The 21359-nt window shown below is 40.7% G+C and overlaps 1 protein-coding gene across 4 annotated transcripts in view; it reads right to left on the minus strand.

Annotated features, from left to right (window-relative positions):
- The window catches only part of mtss1 (MTSS I-BAR domain containing 1), a 75931-nt gene extending 59887 nt beyond the window's left edge, over positions 1 to 16044 (minus strand). For all 4 annotated transcript variants that reach the window (XM_078171585.1, XM_033626235.2, XM_033626234.2 and 1 more), the window contains exon 1: positions 15261 to 16044. In XM_078171585.1, the coding sequence (XP_078027711.1) occupies positions 15261 to 15332 (72 nt within the window). In that variant the 5' untranslated portion in view covers positions 15333 to 16044. The remainder of the gene's footprint in view (positions 1 to 15260) is intronic.
- Between the last annotated feature and the right edge of the window lie 5315 nt (positions 16045 to 21359).

Below are 21359 nucleotides of genomic sequence, written 5' to 3' on the forward strand. Positions count from 1 at the left end.
CACACACAAACACACACACAAGCAGACAGACAGAAAGACACCTAAAAAGATGGTTCGTTATCTGTCGTGCTGAAATCGTAACGTACAGAAAATCAACTGACGACAAATTTGATAAACTGAAAAATCATGATGTTAAAACACCAAACATTTATGACACAAATAAATCCTTGGTTCTTCAGAGTAAACACTGGTTTCTTTTATGTGTTGGGATCTTCAGATCGCACCTGCTTTAATTTTAGACTCCTATAAACTCCACCAGCCTTAGAAGCTGCCAAAAAACGCTTGTTTTAAGACGAGTGGGAACAGCCTACATGCTCCACTGGCACTGACACAGTAAACTCTATTCACTCCATGTATAGAAGATATACAGAGCTGTTATCCTATCTGCTTAGTCAACCAGACAGCATGACCAGGTATACAGTTACTTTGGTCTGTGTGTGTGTGTGTGTGTGTGTGTGTGTGTGTGTGTAGTCACCTGCCATCAGCAGCTAATCCTACCATGATAATCCTGACTTGCTCTACTGACCGACAGAGCGAAAAGAGACAGAGCGCTGAGGAGGAACTGGCGTGACATCTCAGGAAAGTGCACCGCTGACCTGACTGAGTCTCGAAATACCTTATTTAGTTACTCATTCAACTATGAGGCAGCTACTGAGATGGTAATTCATTCGTTTAAGCTATCAGTCAGCCAGAAAGGCAGTTAACACAGCTGTGATTGGATGTTTGAATATCAGTGAAGTGGGATGCAACAAACAATCAGTCTTAATTTATCTGAAGAGCATTTTCTCCATTAAAAAGTGAACTGCTTCGTCTACGAAAATGAAGTCCATCACAATTGCTAGTAAGAAATTTGTCCAACCAAACATTGTCAGCTAAGCTCGTAGCAGTGCCCTTATAGAGTCATTATAAACTATCATAGGTGCATTTTCCACAATAACACACACTGCACACTGTGTTGGCTAAAACTTGAAGCTGAGAGTAGCATGACAGGGTGAAACACACAGTACTAACTGATGATACTGGACAGAACCAAGCTCCCAGGAACAGCACCGGGCTCTGAAGTCCATCTGACCTGTAGACCGATCTGGGGAATTGCAACTTCTGGGTCTGTCACACAACCACGAGTTGAATAACTAACATTTACCTGGAGCAGTGTTTCCTACTCTGTTTGGTGCCTACAGCATCCAACATGTAACTTTAAATCGTGAGAAAGATGAGCCCTGGACACAGCCTCAGACACACTACCCCCATTGCAACTGTGCGTTGATACATAGGATGTTAGCATGTGTCTTTTACAACAGCTGACAGACAACAAACTGATCTGCTTTTAAATTTTTCTTGTTTCTCTGCATGTACTTTGGTTTACAAACAAACAAAAACACCTTTGTTCGTTCAGCTTCCTGCTTTACCTTTCCATGTGCAGCCACGCATGCTGCTGACTGCCAAGTAACTGCTGCTGCATGTTTGTGTGTTGATGACTTCCAGATAATGTGCCAACAGTTTGGAGAACTGTGGGTATTACAGAGAAAGAGAAAAGCTATTAAGTATTTTTCAGTGGAAACAGGTTCAACGCAGAGGAGTTCAACCTCAGGAAAAGACTTGAGACTTGAAGGCTGGACGATGCTTGTCTTGCTCGTCTGTAGGTCATGAAAGGTGTACATCTGACATTCAGGAACATTTACACTCGTACAGTTTAGGTTGAACATGCTCCAGTCAGCTCCAGTATTTCACGTTGAACCTGCCTCCCGACAGGACGTTGGATCAACCAATCAGCTTCTGCAACCCTCAGTGACCTGTGACACCCTTGTCTACATACATCTGTAGAAACCTTTGCAGAAGAATAACTCTTACATGATTCGCCTGCCACTTTTGCTTTGCGGCAGCCAAACAGATGATAAGAATATGCTGGGACGACAAATCTCAGCCTGTAAACACTTTCACTTCCTCATTAGAAACAAATCTCCTTTACTGTGTCCTTGCGTCAACTACTGCTTTGAGAAGAAAAAAGCTCTGATGTTATTAGGGGATAATTCTGACTCTGTTTTCAATGCAGCTTACAGAACTAAAACTCTGTTAAAGTGGAAACAAGCTGATATCCAGAGGAAATTCAGCCATCTACCATTTTGTCATACACTTCTGACTAAGTGGTTGCAGGAGGGGAAATATGCTCGTTTGTGATGTATGGGAATATTAATGATCCACTTATCATAAATCGTTACGTGTCACAGAGCGTAGAAGGCATTTGTCAGAAGAATGTGACGCTGAAAATTCCTCTGAAACCAGTTTGAGAGTGAAACCTGACTGTTACACACCACAGAGGATTGTTATTACCATCACTTTTGTTTTACCTTCTGCTTATCAAGAGAAAACACTATTCAAGCTTTGTGTGTGGATTTTATTCCCACCATGTCTGCGTCAGGCTGGTGTTATCCTTTATCATTCTCACTGTGAATAAATCCAGTGAGCGTCTTTTAATACTTTACAACTTCCCTACTCTGTCTGTGGCTCTCAGCCCAAAGCCCATTGGTTCCTACTGAAGACATAAATCTCACACACAACATATAGTTACGTTTCAGCGAAAAAGGCTCGGTATATACGCGCTACGTAGCCCAAAATACACCAGACATTTTGTCCACTGCCCGGGCAATTATGTTTCAGACAAAGAGTCGCCATAATAACGCAACTCTGCTGAAGCAACAGTGAGAGAAAGAGGTTGAGAGAGTGTTCAAACAGCAGGTCGATGGTTTGTTTGACGTTGTGTTTGAGCAACTCTGGTTGACTCAGAGAGAGAAAAAAAGAGAACGAGGGGAAGGTAGACAGGTAGGGTGTGTCAACATCAGGTTAATGGTTTGTTCAGAGAAGTCCAACATATGCAACACAACAGACTGTCTGGAGCTTTATCTGTGAAACAATGAGGTTTTTATTAAGTGACATAAATAGACAGAGGAGAGCATGGACTTTCTATTCCTCTTATCATTCTTGCATAAATCACGATCTTTTATTTCTTCAATACCAGCAGCAGGCAGATCACTCCCATTCACATCATGGTGTAGGAGCTGCTATAGACCACTCTTTTCTCTTTTCAATACTTAATTTCTTCTCAAAGTTAAGTGTATCTGAGAGGCAGAAAGTCACCTCTTAGCTCTCCCAGCTGCCCGGCTCAGTCAATTGATTTCCAGACCAAAATCTTGTGGTGAAAGCTGAAGTCGTGCAGCCTGCAGTGAGGCTGAGTAAAGAAATTAAAGATTTATCTCTACACTGCTTTCTCCCTCTTTCTCTCTACAGCAGCAACTGTCTACGGAGGACAGGTCAACTGGACCTCAGGTTTGCATTACACTGGCTGTTGTTCCGTCATCAGGCAGACAGGTTAGCAGCAGAACGACAGACATAAAGTACCACCGGCAAATTCCTCAAACAACTAGACTGCTAAAAGACAGCCAGACTTTGTGGAACTGTAGCATGATAACCTAGACACACAAAGGAAGATGATAGAGATGGCCATCCACAAACACAAGAGTAAGAGCTTCTTCTAAATGGAATGGTCAAAAAGGCACTGAGCTGGGAAAACAAGACTGTTTTCGGGACAATTTCAGTCTGCAACAGTTTTCAAAAATGTATTTTATTCTCGTTTTAAATTAAGAAAGCTCTAAAATATCCACAATGAGCTGAGTTTGTCACCAGTATGTGAACTGTCAGTGACTCTTTCAAGTCTCCAAATTCCACCAATATTACTTTTGTTCGTTTGGTTTCAGGGTCAGAGGTCAGATAGAAGAGGCTGAATCACTCCCTCAGGGATAACTTGCTTGTTGCCTGCATGTTATCCCCAATTTCCACATACTCCGTCTGTGCTGCACTACGCAGTGCCGTGGATCTGGAGTGACCGACGGCACGTACCCTTGCCTACTGGATGTGTTTCTGGAGCACTGCGCCGTGTAGCGGAGCTGCAAGCTCACACGTGGAAACTGCGAAATCACGCGATAAAAAGGCAGCGCAAATTAGGGGGTAAAGGACTGCAGGTCTTATCTACAAATTGTGAGCAGAATTCTTCAGTCGTGGGAGATGTCTCTTTCCCCTGTTAGTATTTTAAGTATTTTCAGGACACATCATGCCTTTATTACAGAGATGACAAGAGAGTAGGCCTATCACAAGAACTACTTTTTTTGACGATATATATAGTCCCAGAAATAAGTGCGATAAAAAGTATTGTCATTTCTAGACCATTTTATGTCACTGATATCATGATGATATAAAAGCATAATAATGCAAGTACACTTTTCTGCTTGTTGCTGAAGTATGTCCTACTCTGCTATGATAGGTGGTGATATGTCTGCTGTCAGCTTGTTAGCATTGGGCCTTTTTCCAGTTGACCTACATCACAGACCAAACAATCGACAAAGAAGTTCGCTACGATTAGCTAGCAGCAAACTGGTATGAGGGTGGACAACTTTACAGCTCTGAACGTGGAGACACAGCATAAACTGTGTTGCCTCGTCTGTCCAGTGATGCACGGTTCTGGATGTAGATTTCTTCATGTTGTTACCAGCTTCTTCTTCTTCTGCTATACATTTAATGCTATTCGACTTCCAAGTCAAAGCCCGGGGTGGAAACTGTGGAGCATGTGCTGAGCGCCTCGGCCAGTTAAGGTATGATTAAATAAATACATACAGGAGTAATTCAGCGCCCAGCATTTTCTGGGTGTGTTAGTCTGGCTTTGAGAAATTATATTTAGTACGATTTCAGTCGGACTAACATGTTTACATGTTTCAAAAATCCGGTTTTAGTTGGACTGACACAATAAATCGAATTCTCTAATGCCATGTAAACATATTGACTGATATTCATGCTCAACCTCCAACCGACAGTCCTAAGAAGTCCATTTCTGTAGACTCATCAGCATAGTCACTGAGTTGTTCAAGTCAGGGATGATATCACTGTCAACATCTGAAACACCAACAGATGAGTAACACATTTTTGGGAATGTGCATCTATGACACCATGGTGGTGACCTCAAGTTTCTGAGGTTGATTGCCGGTTTATGAAGTTGAACTCGGGTAACTGTCTTGCAACTTCCCACATGGTTCTCTGTGAAGAATCAGACTCAAAGTGATGTCAGTGAATGTGTGCTGAATGTGAAGTCTGTAGTAGTTTCATGTCCAAACCATGAAACTACTACGAATTAAGTGTTTGTTTCTTTCTTTCTCCTTCCCTCTTCTCTATCATCTATCTTTCTACCACAGTGTTGCCATGGGTTCCTGTTGGTGTGGAGAAGAGGAAGTAGATAGCAGCTGATCTCCATGTGACTTTTGTCTATTTCGGTTTCTTTGCATACCATTTGTGTATCTCCTCTGTCTCCGGTCAAGTCAAGTCAAGTCAAGTCAAGTCAAAATTTATTTATATAGCACATTTAAAAACAACCTCGGTTGACCAAAGTGCCGTACAGTTCATCCAAAGAATGAATGAATAGCAAAAACCACAAAAAATATCAATAAGATCAACAATAGGTTTAGACAATAAAACATCAACACTAGAGTACAGGTAAAATACAAATAAAAGCTGTAAAAGACATGACATGTCGTGTCACTCAGTCTCTTACTCGTCATGCATCTGTACCTCCATTTAATATAATTCTTAGATCAGCATGAGAAAACACTGCCACTACAATAAAGCAAGTCAAATGTGTCAAATCCTGAAGCTCAAGTGATAAATACCTCAATTTTTAAGGGCAAACTTATTTCCAGCATATCTCCAAATTTTCAACGACCACATTTTGCCTTTAAAAGCTCAAACTTCCTTTTTACATTCGTTCATAAAACCTCCACCTGAAACAACCCTCATGGTCCTCAAACTGCAGCTCCTGCTGGTAGCTCCATCAGTGGGTAATGATGTTGTAAATCCACACCCTCCATTGAGCTGCAGTCATCCATACTGTCTCATCACCTTCATCTCACTCTACCTGTTGACTCACGTTCATCCATCACTCTGCCTTCCTTCCAAACTTTCCACACACAGCTCAAGTCTCTGGCTGCGTCTCCAAAGTCGTATTTCTAGACTGAACACGTCGGGGCGGATCTGTCTGATCTAAAAGGCCCCTTCAAATGAAGCTGAAAGAAGCAGCCATCTTTAACTGAGTTTGAGGGGCACAAGCAGTGTGCTCTTTATTTATTCATTTGATAGTGACAGCGGCACAGAGCCCGAGTCCTGATATCAGCAGCCTCCTTTCCGTGAGCTTTGGCAATAAAATGTCTAAATAGGGGTTTAATTCATCCGAAAAAGTGAAATGTCGAGCTTTACTATTCACCATATCCCAATTTATCCTAAGACTGCTACAGCCTGTAATATTAGAAGTGGCAACCTCCCTGATTTCAGCAAAGTTAAACAATTGTTGTTTGCATTTAAAAAAAACTCCAACTCCTATGATGTTTTTTCAGCTCAGCAGTGTGCATACTATACATCATCCTAGCTGTTTTTACCTTCATGCCTTGTTCACACTACACAACTTCATCCCTGATTTTCCAGTCATCTACAGTTTTTGGAGCTCTTTAACAAAAGCCCAAATCAGAGGCAGATTGGCTCTTGAGCGCTACACATGAACGTGATTGGTCACAGATGCACCTAGCAGGCTAAATATCTGGACCTGTTAGGGACCTTGTCGGCAGACTACAGGCAATGAGAGAGCAAGACACAGGACTGCGTGCGGCGGTTGTCTCCAAGGTGTGAGTGTGAAAGAGAGAGAGGTGGAAGAGAATGTGGAAGGTGGACTATTGCATGCAATCTTTCTGGGACTCATTAATAACTTCAATAAAAATGCTGTTTTGTCACTTTGTGATATTTTCTGGGAACCCGCCTGACGCACGGTATGCGTCAACTCGCACCTGACAAAGTCATCTGGGATTCCTCATGCTTTAAGATCTTGATCTTGCTGCTTATTCATGTAGTGTGAAAACTACAACTTCAAGACTCCCGATTACAAGACAGCAAGTTGTGTAGTGTGAACAATACATCGATCTCAGCTTAGCTTTAACTATCATCCACCCATGCTATTTAGCCACTCAACTGGCCTTAGTTGGTCAGTCCGATGACCTTTAACCTGTCATAGTCTTAAGTTAAATGGTGGTAAAAACAGATATAATACAATAATAAGGATTAAACAAGAATAAACAACCTTACTTATTTTTTAAACTTACTATCCCTATCAAAACCAGTGGAGTAAATCACACGACATAATGTTGAGTAAGACTACGGATGCTTAATAATGTGCATTATTACAAATACAGTCATTTTAAAATACAGATATGTTTAACAGGGATGTCCAAATCAAGTTTTTCAGCCCAGTCCCAATCAGAGACATTCAAATTTCACACTGACGGTAACGAGTTCGATAATATAGTACATTTTTACGTAACAGTTGATTAAATATGTATGACACATTGCAATAAGAGCTTGTTCTTCAGGAGCTGCTTGACCCAAATCTCATTTGGATCGGCTTTCTTTTAACCAATACTGATTCATTAAAAACATGTACAAACTCCATGATTTTAAAAAGTACAGCTCTTTTATTTTTAAAACAAATATACTGTACATATTTCTAAAATATTCTTATTGTAAAATATTCTATTTTATTTATGTTTCTTAACTTCTGCTTTTTATATTTTTCATTCACTCTTACTCTGTTTATTGTAATGCCCCAAAACACCAAGCCAAATTCCTTGTATGTGGAAAGTATTACTTGGAAATAAACCTGACACTAATTCTGATTAAAATATTCCCAGATCGGCCCAAATTAATAATCCTTGTGAGGTTTTCTCTTCTCGTTTTCTATCCTAACTCATCATTTCCTCCCTTCTGCCTCATCTTTTCATCCTGTCTCATGCTCTTCCTCCTGTCTTGTATTTCCTCAAATGTTCCCTTATTTCCTTTTATAACTCATCCCTCCTTCCTCTTGTCCTTATCAGACACACCTCTGCATGTGTGTGTTGCCATGTGTGTATTTCTGTAATATGTGTTTGTTGGCCAGATTTGAAGTGCGTGCCTTCTGTGTGTGTGTCCGTCCACGCCTACATTCACCTCAGGCTGCCTATTTTCCTGTCAGCAGTGAGACTTCTCTGAAATCAACCACTCCCACACACACACACACACACACACACTATCAGGAACTATAAAGTATATCACTGATGTGACTAAGCCTTGGTAACATCACATCACATCACATTATGGCCTGTAGTTGCAGGGTGTGTTTTTGTATATATGTGTCTAAGTGCACAATTGTGTGTGGGAAAAGCCTGCATTTTACCACACACACACACACACACACACACACACAGAGTTAATTATATATAGACAAGACTGATTATAAAACACAATAACACAGTCATAACCACTGTTTACTACAGTGTGAGTGTGTCCATGAAGAAATCAAACACGGCTGCAGCTCAGTGTTGAAAGCTATTTGCTATTCTCCACACACACATACACTTACACACACACTGCTGCCATCTCATTCTCAGTTCACCTTCAGTACACAGTACAGGACAGATTACACACACACGCGCGCGTGCACGCACACAAATGCATTCACATAACCACGCACACATTTTTACCTAATACACTCTGGAGGAAGGAGGGCACAGCAACGGTTGTTTTGAGCGACAGTTTCTTTTGAAGTCAAGTTAACGAGGAGAATAAATCTAATACTCAAACATTCATGAAATCCTCGTGAACAGTGAATTTTATCAGGAGGAGCTGGTGAGGTTAGAGAGGGATAAATGGAGAGAAGGAATCAAGGAGGAATTGGAGAAGAAGTGGAGCACACATGGAACAGAAAATGCAGACATCATGACACAGACAGAGTGAGAGTGAAGGAGCGTACTGAGCATGTCAGGATGGAGGAGTGGGGAAGGTCGATGGCTCATAATGTCACACCTGATATTGCTGAGACGGAAATCAATAAGCTGTCTGTCTCTCTCCACTAAAACTTAAAGGTCCCGTGGAGCTGCTTCAGGACAGGGAATTTTCAGCTGAGCTGTGACGTCCTCCATACATCAAACAGGAAGTTGGACAGGATGCAGTAAGGCCAAGGATTAGAATTTACCATCACTCAATACTCATTTTTTCTGAACAGAGCTTGAACGTATCATAATGTAACTCAGTGCTACCTCCATGAGCTGTAAGTTGTGGCCACTGGCTGCTAACAGCTAACATTAACTAGCTCTCCTCCTGCTGATGTTAACACAGATAACAGACATCTCTACAGTCGGTATCTCCAACACGCGGCAACTCACACCAGAACAATCTCGACTGATAAACAGCACCACAGGTTAAGAGGCATTTTAGGATAAACAGACAGAAACTGAAAATCATCTGCACCTACAGTTTCTGTTCTTGACCAGTGTAACCTTTCTTTGCATGTTATGATAACTCCATATTTACGATGTCGACATTTTTCACACTGTGTAACAACAAAACCAAACATATTGGTCCCCTGAATGTGATCCAACAGATGCTGCAGGGTTAAACAAGCCCACACTCACAGCTCTGGGGGTGCGTTCACACTAAGCCAGCTAAATCGGAAATATTTTTCACAGTGTTTTGACCTTCCATCCACACTCCACCAACATTTTCTTACACAAACACTGAGCCTCCTAAAAACTCTCCAAAGCGGATGAATCTAAAAAAACCCCTTTGGTTTAACAGCCTGCTCAGACGGTCAGGGGCTGTGTGGGAAACTGTTGTTCTGGGCGACATTTTTAAGTTTCCTTTGTCACCCCTGACCTTCTCCATCATTATAGCCTTTAACACAATGCAGCTGTTGTAACATATCAGCATACTGGATATCTGCAAAAATTCAATATCGTGCATTCCTAGTTGTCACTGTATTGTAGGCTTTGCTAATTTCCGGGGTGACTGCTCATAACACCATCCCAATCCACGATGGCAAGACGATACAGAAGGGTACCGCCGATCCTCTCTCTCTGAATAGTGTCAAATAGTCACCTGAATGTGAGTGAAAAACAAATTGATGTTGTTTGTGATATCGTGTGAATGCTCATTTGAACTACTCTGGTGTGGACCAAACGAGCAAACCCTGGTCCGCTTGAAAACTGGGGGTCTCGGTTCACTTGCAAGTGCGGTTCGCTTACAGTGGGAATGCAAACGGACTATCCAGCGAACCAAAGAGAGGAAGTGAACCAAAGAGAGGAAGTGACGTAGAGCGCAATGCATTCTGGGTAGAAAAAACAAAACATAGCCAACAACGCGAACCAGGAGAAGCCGTTTTTAAAAAGTTTAGCGAGAGGATGGCAGTAGCAGATTTAAGCAGTCGGCAGCTCAGTGTCGCATCAAGGTAAAAAAAACTGAGACAGCAATATATTAAGGTCCGTGACAGAAGGGGCTGGATTTCCGTTTTTGGTCCTGGCCAATCAATGAGCCAGGTTTTCTTCTTCCTCATGCTTTTTTTCTTCCTGGTCAGTGGTCGTTTTGGACAATACCGCCCTCAAACGAGCAGCTGTTGTAACAGCGCAACATTGTCCAGGCAGTTTGGTCCGCGTTAAAAAGTGCAGTGTGAAAGTGAACCGAACCAAATGGAAAGGTGTGAAATTTTTCGACATTCCCCGCCCAATCGAACCGAGTCCCCCGGACTACCCTGGTGTGAATGCGCCCTCAGTGCTTGTGTGTGTATCCCACTGGGTGGCTGACTGCTGGCATTTTGCACAGCGCTCATATACCGCTGATACAGCATCCCGACCAACATCGGCATCGCAAAAGCATGGCAACCGCCCTCTGGTTTCCCCCCAGGTTAACACTGTTAGCTCTGTCCACATTGTGCTGTTTGACTGTTAGATGTTATCTGCTAGCTGCCAATGATCTTAACAAATAATCTGTTTTCATCACTTGGTGCTTTGACACACCTCAGTCTACTGAAATGTATTTAAGCTGGTTATCTTGTGGAAACTTGTATCAAAACAATATGAAAATATCTTCTTAAGCTTTCCTTTAAATGGCTGCTTGGTTAATTCATGAAATGACCTATAATCTGGAACAGGCCTCTGTGCCTTCACATCCACAGGCTGATTCAGAGTTTGAGCTCTTCACAGGCGTGTTATGATGCCCTGAGGAGAGATTTATCTTTACAGTAACTCTCTACTTAATTAGACATGACTTCTCTCTGTGCGCGTGCGTGCGTGCGTGTGTGTGTGTGTGTGTGTGTGGCAGATGGAAGGAGTGCCCCCGTTGGTTTTGTGCCATGTTGGTGAAATACCAGGATGTGATGCCACAAGCTCTGAATCACACACACACTCCACCATAACCATCCCTCTTTCTTCCCTGTTATCTGACAGCAGAAGTGACTCATGTGCTACTGCTCGCTGGCTTCACCACAGGATGTCGGCAAGTTCCATCACGTTACATCCAAGAACAGAACGGGAACTGCCTCATGTTCCTCGAACTCTTCATCTTGTGGAGCTCTAACCTCTCAGGTAACTCAGGTACCTTTCCATCTGCTTGGATGTTCTGTTTAACAGACAACTTTAACCTTCATCCTGATTCAGTCACATAAATTAGCAAACTCTGAGTCATCTGAAGATCCTCTCTTACACAATATTGCTGTCTTTCTGACGGCTGAATCATCATCTGTGGTTTGATAAGTTGCATTTCCAAATAATAGGACATTTGGCCTCACGCAAGAACCACTTGGACAAACAGAGCTGTTGTTAAACTGACTGATTTAAGAGAATTTGTGGCATTTAACATTTTTTTCTTAGGTATGAATGAAATTTAGGAGAGGTCCAGACCTGTTGTACAAGTCATCGACAGCAGTCTTTCTTTCTCCTCATACTGCCTTGATCTAAATGAATTTTGAGTTTAAATAGGGGGCCAAAATGAACTAAAATTAGGCATAACTAAGACAAACTTAATGCAACATTACTGTTCTGTCATCACCGTGACTTGTCAGGTTAATGAGTTTCTTTTTTTGGCATATCAGTAACTTCTACAGTTCAGTAATAGCTGAAATATGTTGTCACTTTGACAGCTGCCTCAGGGTCTTTCTGCAGGTCACTCTCTAGTATCATCCTCTGCTGCACCCAACAGTTAACAGTTTTAAACCCCACCGTAGGTTGAACAGTCTCTCATCTTTTTCTCAGTTGATGTCTTTTTGCATCCAATGCTACATCACACGATTCCCTCTTTATGACTGTAACAGTACAGCACACTGCTCCAATGACACATCACCAGCAGCTGTGCTATTAATATTTAATAGTTTTGGGTTCTCTAATACGACACTGTAAAACTTGTCATCTTTTTGAATACTAATTTCCAGCTCTGCAGTGTCAAACCCCCCTTTTACACTTCCTGTTCAAGGCAGAAATGTCGTGCTGTCATTCCGCCTTGGCGTTCTGTATAAAAGGTACGATCACAGAATTAAGGGACAGACTTGTTTCGCCTCTAGGCCAGCAGTGGTGGGAATAACAGCGCCAAATTGATCGTGTAAAAGGGATAGCTGGCAGGACAGAACATGTGTTATGTTATGTGTTCAACCCACTGCAGGGGGATTTAAAAGGCAGCTAATAACAGTCATATTTGTCATGTCATTCTATTGTTATTGTTTAGAAAGTACTGCCCGACACATATGTTACATGTCACACTGGAGGCTGACACCACTGTGTTACACATCACACCCTTTACGCTTCTTTTGCTTCCGTAACGCTGGCATGCTGTTTAAAAATCACAAACTGGGGCGGCGCGTAGTGAAGGGTCTTTGTTGCGGCCATATTGCAGGATCTCTGTGTGAAAAGGGTGACAGTCTTCTTTTTACACTTCCCAACAAAAATGGAGGGGAGCAGGAAGGCAATATATGACAAGTGACCAAGTGTCATGAACATGAAACATTCATCAGGCAACTTTACAATGGGTTTTTCCAGTTAAGAGAGTTTGGTGAATCTGAATTGTAAAACTGGTGCAAGAGAGCCTCACAGAAAGAAGTGGAGGATGAGAATACGATTTCTGAAGAGAAATTCTTGCAGGAGGCCAGATGTGGTAAATAATAAAAGCACATGATTCCACCTAAATCAGATCCAAAGTGGTTTATACGTCGAATGTTACACCATGTGGAAAAAGAGGACTACCACAGAAGCAGTTACACATGCGATGCAGGAGTATTGATGCGTCCATATTTTTTTTTATCTTGACAGAAACACAGTGTGTGCAGTATTCCAGACAGCAAGTCAACACTCAGCCACGATCTGTCCAATCTGAAGATTACTCATTAATCTGCATCATTTACTCCATTAATCTACAAGTTGCTAGGTCTGTAAAACATCAGAAGATATTACCATCATTACTGCAGAAATCCCTAAGTGATGTCTTAAAGGAAGACTTTACCCACAAAATGACCGTGTGTACATCAGTAAATGTATGCTGTGTTACCTTGAATTCATGAAGACAACCTTGCTATATAAAACCGAAAATGAAACTTCATCTATACTCCAGCCAGACTCCAATACTAAGGTTTTTTTCCAGCAAAAACACGTGTTTGGGAAGCTCTGAGTACACAACTGAATAAATGAGACTTGGATTATACTGCATGAGTTGTGTTAGAGTTTGTAAGTGGATAATTTGGGTGTTGTTAAACGTGGTCCCCGATCAATCAATAAGTCAATATGTTTGCTGTTTTCTGTGGAGGCCTGTGAGAAAAACAATTTCATCATGAATTCAAGGTAACAAGGCAAATTGTCATTTTGTGGGTGAAATATTCCTTTAAAATTGCTGTGTGCTGGACTTAAAGTGAATTAAATAAAGATATCCAAAGTACTGTAATGTCAGACTGAGGAAGCGGCATGTCTTTACATTAGAGAAGCTGGAAAAATGGACTAAAACACCTCTCAAAATAAATGCTGATTCATTTTCCGAAATGACGAATCGATTAACTACCAAACTGTTGTAGCTTTAAAATCAGATAAGGGTCCCTGAAATGTGTTTGTGAAGAATTATTAACAAACTACTTAGAATGTGAAGGACATTATGGCTGAAAAATACATTTGACAGTAAATACATCAGTAACGGTATAAAAAAATTGAACCAACTGAACTGTAACAAACTTTAAATAAAGTACTGCATTGGTAGATGTTTTCTCAGGCTGAGGTTTTGACAATCAGCAAATCACCAGTGATTAATGTGCCTTTATTTGTTTATTTATCCTTTGTTTACCACTATTTGTTTGACATCACTCAACTGCACTGTGGTTTCTTGTTAGCTTTTGTCAGATACATGCACAATCAGATGGCAAATATATTTGTGAAAAGCTACAAACAGACAGTAAGATTGGTCACGCCGTCTCATCCATCAGGCTCCACACACACCAGAACCTTTCCTGCCTATGTTGGACAAAAAAGATGCATTCGGGGCCGACTGGAAAAGTCGAATCTGCTAACGATGAACATCTGAGAGCAGTGAAACACAGACAGACAGACAGACATACAGACAGACAGGCAGCAAAGGGCAGCCTGCTTAACAAACATCAAAGAGCACACAGCTGGTAAAATCCACCCCCATCCAGCTCTGTTACCCTCTCAGATGGCCCACTTCCAGTTTTAACCTCTGCTCATTCATTACCCAATCAACATCACCAGCACTCACATCCACTCAGTCTAAATCCAGACAATAATAACCTATGTTTTATAAGTATCTCAAGCATTCATTTATGGGAATCTTTATTTTAAATTCCACCTAGTTTTAGCATTATAGTTGCATTTTACTTTAAGCTTTCCAGCACTTGATGATTCAACCAGTCTGAAGTATGGGGTTATGACAGCCATTATAGAAGGAAGAAATGTAAATATGACTATTATATAAGGAAGTGCAAATTTTAGGTGAAGCAATGCAGGAAAATCTCCATTAAGAATGTATGGAGCAGTCATACACCCACTCTCTCATCAAGTCTGCTTTATTTTGGATTTAAAAACTGTGGTGCTGCCTACATAAGACTCAGAATAAAGTAAATGGCTTTTATAGAAGAAATAAACAAAAAATAATAATTACATTGTGAAAAGAAAGGTGTGATTGCGGGATGCCAAAAGTAGTGGCACAGAAAAATTGGAAAGATTGAGAGAAAGATATAAAATATTGTCCAAATTAATAAAAAAAAAAACTCCACTGCAGACACACTAAATTTTAAATATAACATGCAAAGGTGAAAGAGAAAATGAAAACCAAGGAGCTGGGATGATTTGAAAGGAATAAAAATCTTTTTAAATCAGATTTTCTTTTACCTTCATGTCGTTCATGATGAGTTGGAAGAGCCCTCCCAAGGCGCTGCATTCCTTCTCTATACCCGCATCCATTTTTCCACAGGCTCGGAAAAATCCTCCTCAACTTCCCAAACTTTTTTTACCTCCCCCCCAAAAAACTTGCAGCCAACTTTAGAAATACTCCAGCTCAAGACTCAATGGAGGCTTTTTTCGATTTAATACAGGGGAGAGTTACAACACCCCGAGGGCAAAGTCCACCTTTAAAAAAACAGCCAAAAACAGCAGTGGAAAAAAAGGAGGAAAAAAACATAGAGGAGTAAAATCCAGGTCGAGAGGAGAGAGGGAGACTATCGCTAGGCTTCAGTCAGCCGATGCTTCCAGCCGGCCAACTTGATAAACGTCCCAAAAAACACCACATCATGCCTGAATCATTCAGCAGACTGTCTGGAAAATGTCTCACAGTTGTTTTAAGTTCACCCCGGCTGGTTGGAGTCCCGGGTGAAGGGAGAACACAGCTAACCGCAGCTAGCTAACTCGGCTAGCTAGGTTAGCGTTAACTCCGCTAGCAACCTGTGACTGTGTGTGCGTGCGTTTCCAAAACACGCAGTCCGTGATCAATCAGTTCGCCGAAAATAAATCAATACGGATCTTATCTGGTGTCCAGCGTGGATTCAGACTCCCACAGCCGCTGTTTCCTGAACGTATCCGAGAGATTTCACGTTGTTTTCCAGCGAGTTTTTAGACGAGAGGCAGCCGTTCTCCTCCGGTTACTCCAATGGGAGTCCGACCCTAAAGTGAATGAGTGTGTCCCCGAGCACCGCGGCAAGTTAGCCACAGTGATGCTAGCACACATCCGGTCAAGACTTTCACAATAAAAGCCTCCATATATGTATATCTCTTGAATTTGTATTATGTGAGGGTGCCTCCTTGTCATTAATGTCTGCTTGCAAATACCAGAAAAACACCCAAAGGCTGCTTTGTGGTTGGATGCAATACTAACATGATAAAGAATCCATAATTAAGTTTTTACAAACTTGAAAAACTGAGCTCTTAAGCAGAGGGGCCCCATTACAGCTACTATGATGGGCCCTTCTTACTGTCACATGACCAAACTTTATATATATTACCCAGACTCATCATTGTATATATATATATGTATACATGTATATATATATATATATATATATATACATACATACATACATACATACACACATATATATATATATATATATATATATATATATACACAATGATGAGATGACAATGACAAAAATACCATCGGAAAGAAGAGGTCATTCATATCATTGTGTAGTTTTTAAAAAAATAGTTTATTTATAGTTTATGTAGGGTAAGCATACACAAGCAAACACATTTTGTTATAGATTGCTACTGACTATTTACACAATAAAAAATAAGGAAAATAGAAACATGATGGAGATTCTTTGTATGACTGTGCTAACATTTAGCCAATAAAGTTGTTTCTGATTCTAGAGAACAGAAAAAAATATAGTAAACGATAAAAAAAACAACAAGTGTAAGCCTAAAGTGGACTACAAAATATAATAATAATAATAATAATTTAAGACAATTAAAAACATGTTAATTTAGGAGGACTTGGATGAGACCCCTGCAGGCAGGTAACGGTGATGTGCTGACTGAAGAAAAAAACAATTATAAAACTTTATTGTGAGTGTTTTTTATAAAATTATATCCACATTTAAATATCTGTAGTTATGACAAAAGAAATAAGCAAACCAAATTTAAGTTGCCAAGTTGATAATAAGTGTATTTGCCATCAAATGCAGGAAGAAGAAAAAAACCCACACACATCAGGCTTTTCAATTTTGAGAGTTTTACATTCACATTGACTAACAGCAGTTTGCAGATAAAAGGTGTGATTTTCATAATTTTTTGCTGTAATGCTGTTTTATTTGATCTATTAATATGAGCAAACATTTAAAATCATTTATCTTTTGTTTGTCTCGTACTGTGTTTATATGCACATTTCACAAATCATACTTTTTATACATTGAAATAATAAAATACTTGCATTTCATACACTCTGTGTATTTTAACGTACATTTAAAGTACCTGTATAGGTTCATTTGTATAGATAAACTCGGTGCCTTTATTTTGAAGGCCTTTGAATTTCCGTTCGACGCTGAGTTCGCTTCGCTTGGCGCAGCTGCGTGTCTGTGAATGGAGAAGGTTTGTTTGTATGGAAGAAGCGGCGGTCCGGCGGGGCGGAGCTAGGTGAAAGATGTTGCCCAAATTTTGACTCTACTGTGTCTTTACTGACATTTTATTGGCGGGTTAAAAGAAATACAACCTGTACATAAACACATTTTAACTCTAATGTTCAGCTAATACAACAAAACTATCTTTACATAATTAAAACACTCATGACAACATTTTCAAGGTCTAGGTTCAGTATTCAGTTCAGAAGTGTGTAGGACTCTTGCACAGAGCGATAGCATTTTAAAAGGGCAGACCATACCACAACATTTGCTTTCGATCCAATACCAAGTAGCCTACAGGGCCAGAATCACAGATATCTACACCAATACCTTACTTTTATTATTAAAAAAGGCTTTTTGCTTTTTCAGAATTGATCTTCAAATGAAAACTTAGTATGCAGTATCAATATCACGGTGTCCCTCCGCCCACTCCTATATTTTATACTTTCCAATTGTATTTATTGTGTAGGCCCCTGACTTCATTGTAGTCATGCTCTGACTGTTTATTGTGGAAGATTTGGGGAATATAGTGGCATCTAGTGGTGACGACCTCAGACTGCAACCAGCTGAAAATTATCCAGGTTAGAATTCCTTCAGTGTTCATTGTTCAGAAGGTTTATCTGGAGCAAAATTATCTGCAGAGGTGTCTTCCTCTCCAGAAGGAGAAAAGGCAGCGAAATAAAGTGGGCGGCATGAAAACCAAATGGCCCTGTACAGAGCTAGTGTTTGGTTTGTCTGCTCTGGGTTACAGTAGAAACATGTCGTTGCAACATGGCGATCTCCATGGACAAGAACCTGCTCCCTATGTAGATATAAACAGCTCCAATTGTATTTATCAGTAATAAAGCCATTTGGTATCCAAGTAGTATGCATGTTGGATCACTTTCTAGATTAATGGCTGAGATTTTATTAATTTCCTGCCCTACAAAATCCCCAAACCTCTGTATTTTCCAGCAACACAGTAGGCAACAGGTAAGACGACCTGATTCTATTACCTGAAGCATAGAGGATTCATGTCAGCATCAAACTTATGGTGTTGGGAAGAGGATATATAAGCTGTGTGTAAAGTCTTGACCTGAATAGCTTTTATTTTATTATAGGCACTGTCTGAGATGTGGACCAGTACAGGCTTATGGAACATTTACGACAAGGCTGCAAAAAACAGTATAATCTGCAGAAAAGGAAGAATAACATTTATATAATTTCTCTGCCTATTTTTGCTGTAATTACCTCCTACATTCCTCATTTCTCCTGAGTTTGAGCATGTCATCAGTGTGCAGGTAAGCAGTCTGTCATCACCCACACTGAATGGTCAGCAGGAGTCGGACCAACCTCTCAGCTTCGTCGGTACTCAGGTCTGTACGACACGTTTTCAGGTCTGCTGCATGATGCATCTAAAATGACAATGTCACAAATGGTTACAACTGTTATAACTATTGTAACGTCCTTAAACAGACAATTAAAGTTACTTTATGCAACAATCGATGAGGAAGGTGAGGTAGACAAAGTAAGCCTGGTTTACACTCCCTCTTAAGGTCTCTTTTTCATTCCTCACAAAAATACTTCACTACTTAGTCACTTTTCGTGCGATCACCTGATTGCAACACTTTTGCCTTCGAGGAAAGACTGACCCCATTCTCAGACAGAAAGCTTTTTGCTTTCATGTGCGACTGTTCAGGATGGGTGTTAACACTTTCACCTTCAGACCTTGTCGCATGACACATTGTAAGAGATCTTCATAGTTTGTTTCAAGCATACCTCAGCCTTTAGTCAGAGCAAGACAAGAGTGCTTACACTAAGTGGCTCCTTAGGGCCCCTCAGGCACCAGGGGCCCCCATTCTATTTGAAAATGTGAACTCTGTGTGCCCCTGACTTCATTTTAGCCATATTTTGACTATTTATTTGTTGAGTGTGTTAGATTTAGTGGGATTTAGTGGCATCTAGTGGTGATGACGGCAGAGTGCAACCAGATGAAAATTCCCACTAAAGGAGGTTTTTAGCGGGAGCTGAGTTATCCGCAGTTTCTCTTCCTCTCCAAAACAAACAGACCTGGTGAATCAAAGCGGTGAAAAACTGAATAAAGCAGTTTGATGTTACAAATGAATGCTTTTTTGACACTGCTCGCAAATGTGCTTCTAACTACAGAGACCAACCAGGTGATTAAAACAGCTGAAAACCCTGAATAAAGCAGTTTCATGTTGGAAAAAAAAAATCGGCATTTATTTTATGCTGTTTGGCATTTCAGAGATATGCCGCTAGCCCAGCACCTGCTAATGTCTGCTCACTTTTTTCTCTGATAACTTAATTTCCAGATGTTCAGGGGGGTTTTATCGGGAGCCAAATTATCCTCTCTAGAACTGGTAAAAATGCGGAATAAAGCAGTTTCAGGGGAATATATTAGTGTTTTTCCAACACTTTTGTCAAAAAGCAGCTGCAAACTCCCGTGGTCGATGCAAAAACGTAAATGGCCCTACCTAAAGCAAGTGTTTGGTTCATCTGTTGTGGACTGCTGTTGTTGGCTTCAGAATGCTGCAGCTCGTGTTTTAACTGGGACAAATCGTAGGTCCCATATCACTCTAATATTCACCTCCTTCCACTGGTTGCCGGTTAACTTCAGAATTGATTTTAAGATTCTTTTAATAACTTTGTAAAGCTCGTCATGGTTTAGCGCTGAGCTATTTAGCTGAGCTTTTGACCACCTGTGCTACATAATGTGACCTGAGATCCTTAAGTGTGGCACAGGTCATAAAGCTAGCAGATGGGACATGGGCTAAGCTGAAACCTCACCCTGGTGTGTATTTAAGTGTTTGTTCTTCTGGTAACTTTGGTTTTAATTAGTTATTTGTTGCTACAAAAGGGATTTGAGTGATCACCGTCATCTGATGAAACATTTCCATCCTTGTGGGGGCGATCACTTTCAGGATGGCGAGCCCTGATCCACAGGGCATGAGGGGTTCACTGTAGTCTTGTGAGTATGGAAATGATCTGAATCATATGCTGCGGCCTTGTCTGTCAACAGATCTCAATTCAGTTGAACACTGTGGAAGATTTTGGACTGACGTGTTGCACAGCGCTCTCCACCATTATCAGATGAGGGAATATCCTTTGGAAGAACGGTGTTCATCTCTCAGTAGAGTTCACTGACTTGTAGAATAAATGCCAAGGAGCACTGAAGCTCCTCTGGTGGCTTGTAGCAACCTTTTCGAGACACTTAATGTTGGTTTTCCTTTAATTTGCACACACTGATTATATAATACATATACATACTGTTGTAATTGACCTGCACTTTATTGAACACCGTGGCTGCTCATGTTCAGTTTATATTCATTACTCTATTATGTAGCAACCAGCAGATAGTAAACACAAAGTCATGGTGTATTTAACTGATTCACCCAGCAACAAGCTGAGTCACAGTGCCTGCAGGCTGGTTACTGTGGCAACCAGCATACATGTGTTGTGTTTTGCTGAATCATGAGACAACCATATCCACCCATCAAACACCAGGCTGGTCTCCATGTATACAGAATGATATAACAACGATAAAAAGGTGGAAAAATAATAAAACTTAATTGTTCTATTTTTACACTGGGGTCTGGTCCACGCAGTGATGTGATTACATGCAGCTGCAGAATAATCCTGCATTGTTTCAATCAATTGATACACAAGATGTGCAGTTCAAGTGTTTTATGTTACAAAGAACACAAAACAGACTTTAGAAATTAAAGGTCTCATTAAATTGGAAGAAATTAAACTTTTAATTGAGCTCTTAAGAAATGTGTGTGATGGCCACCTTTAACAAGTTTGTGTCACATCTGAACAGGCGGCCAGTGCAATGAAATAAAAAAGCCTATTCGGACTTAATGTCTGATGCTTCAGAGAG

Source organism: Epinephelus lanceolatus, chromosome 1 (assembly GCF_041903045.1).
Source record: "Epinephelus lanceolatus isolate andai-2023 chromosome 1, ASM4190304v1, whole genome shotgun sequence".
NCBI lineage: Eukaryota > Metazoa > Chordata > Actinopteri > Perciformes > Serranidae > Epinephelus > Epinephelus lanceolatus.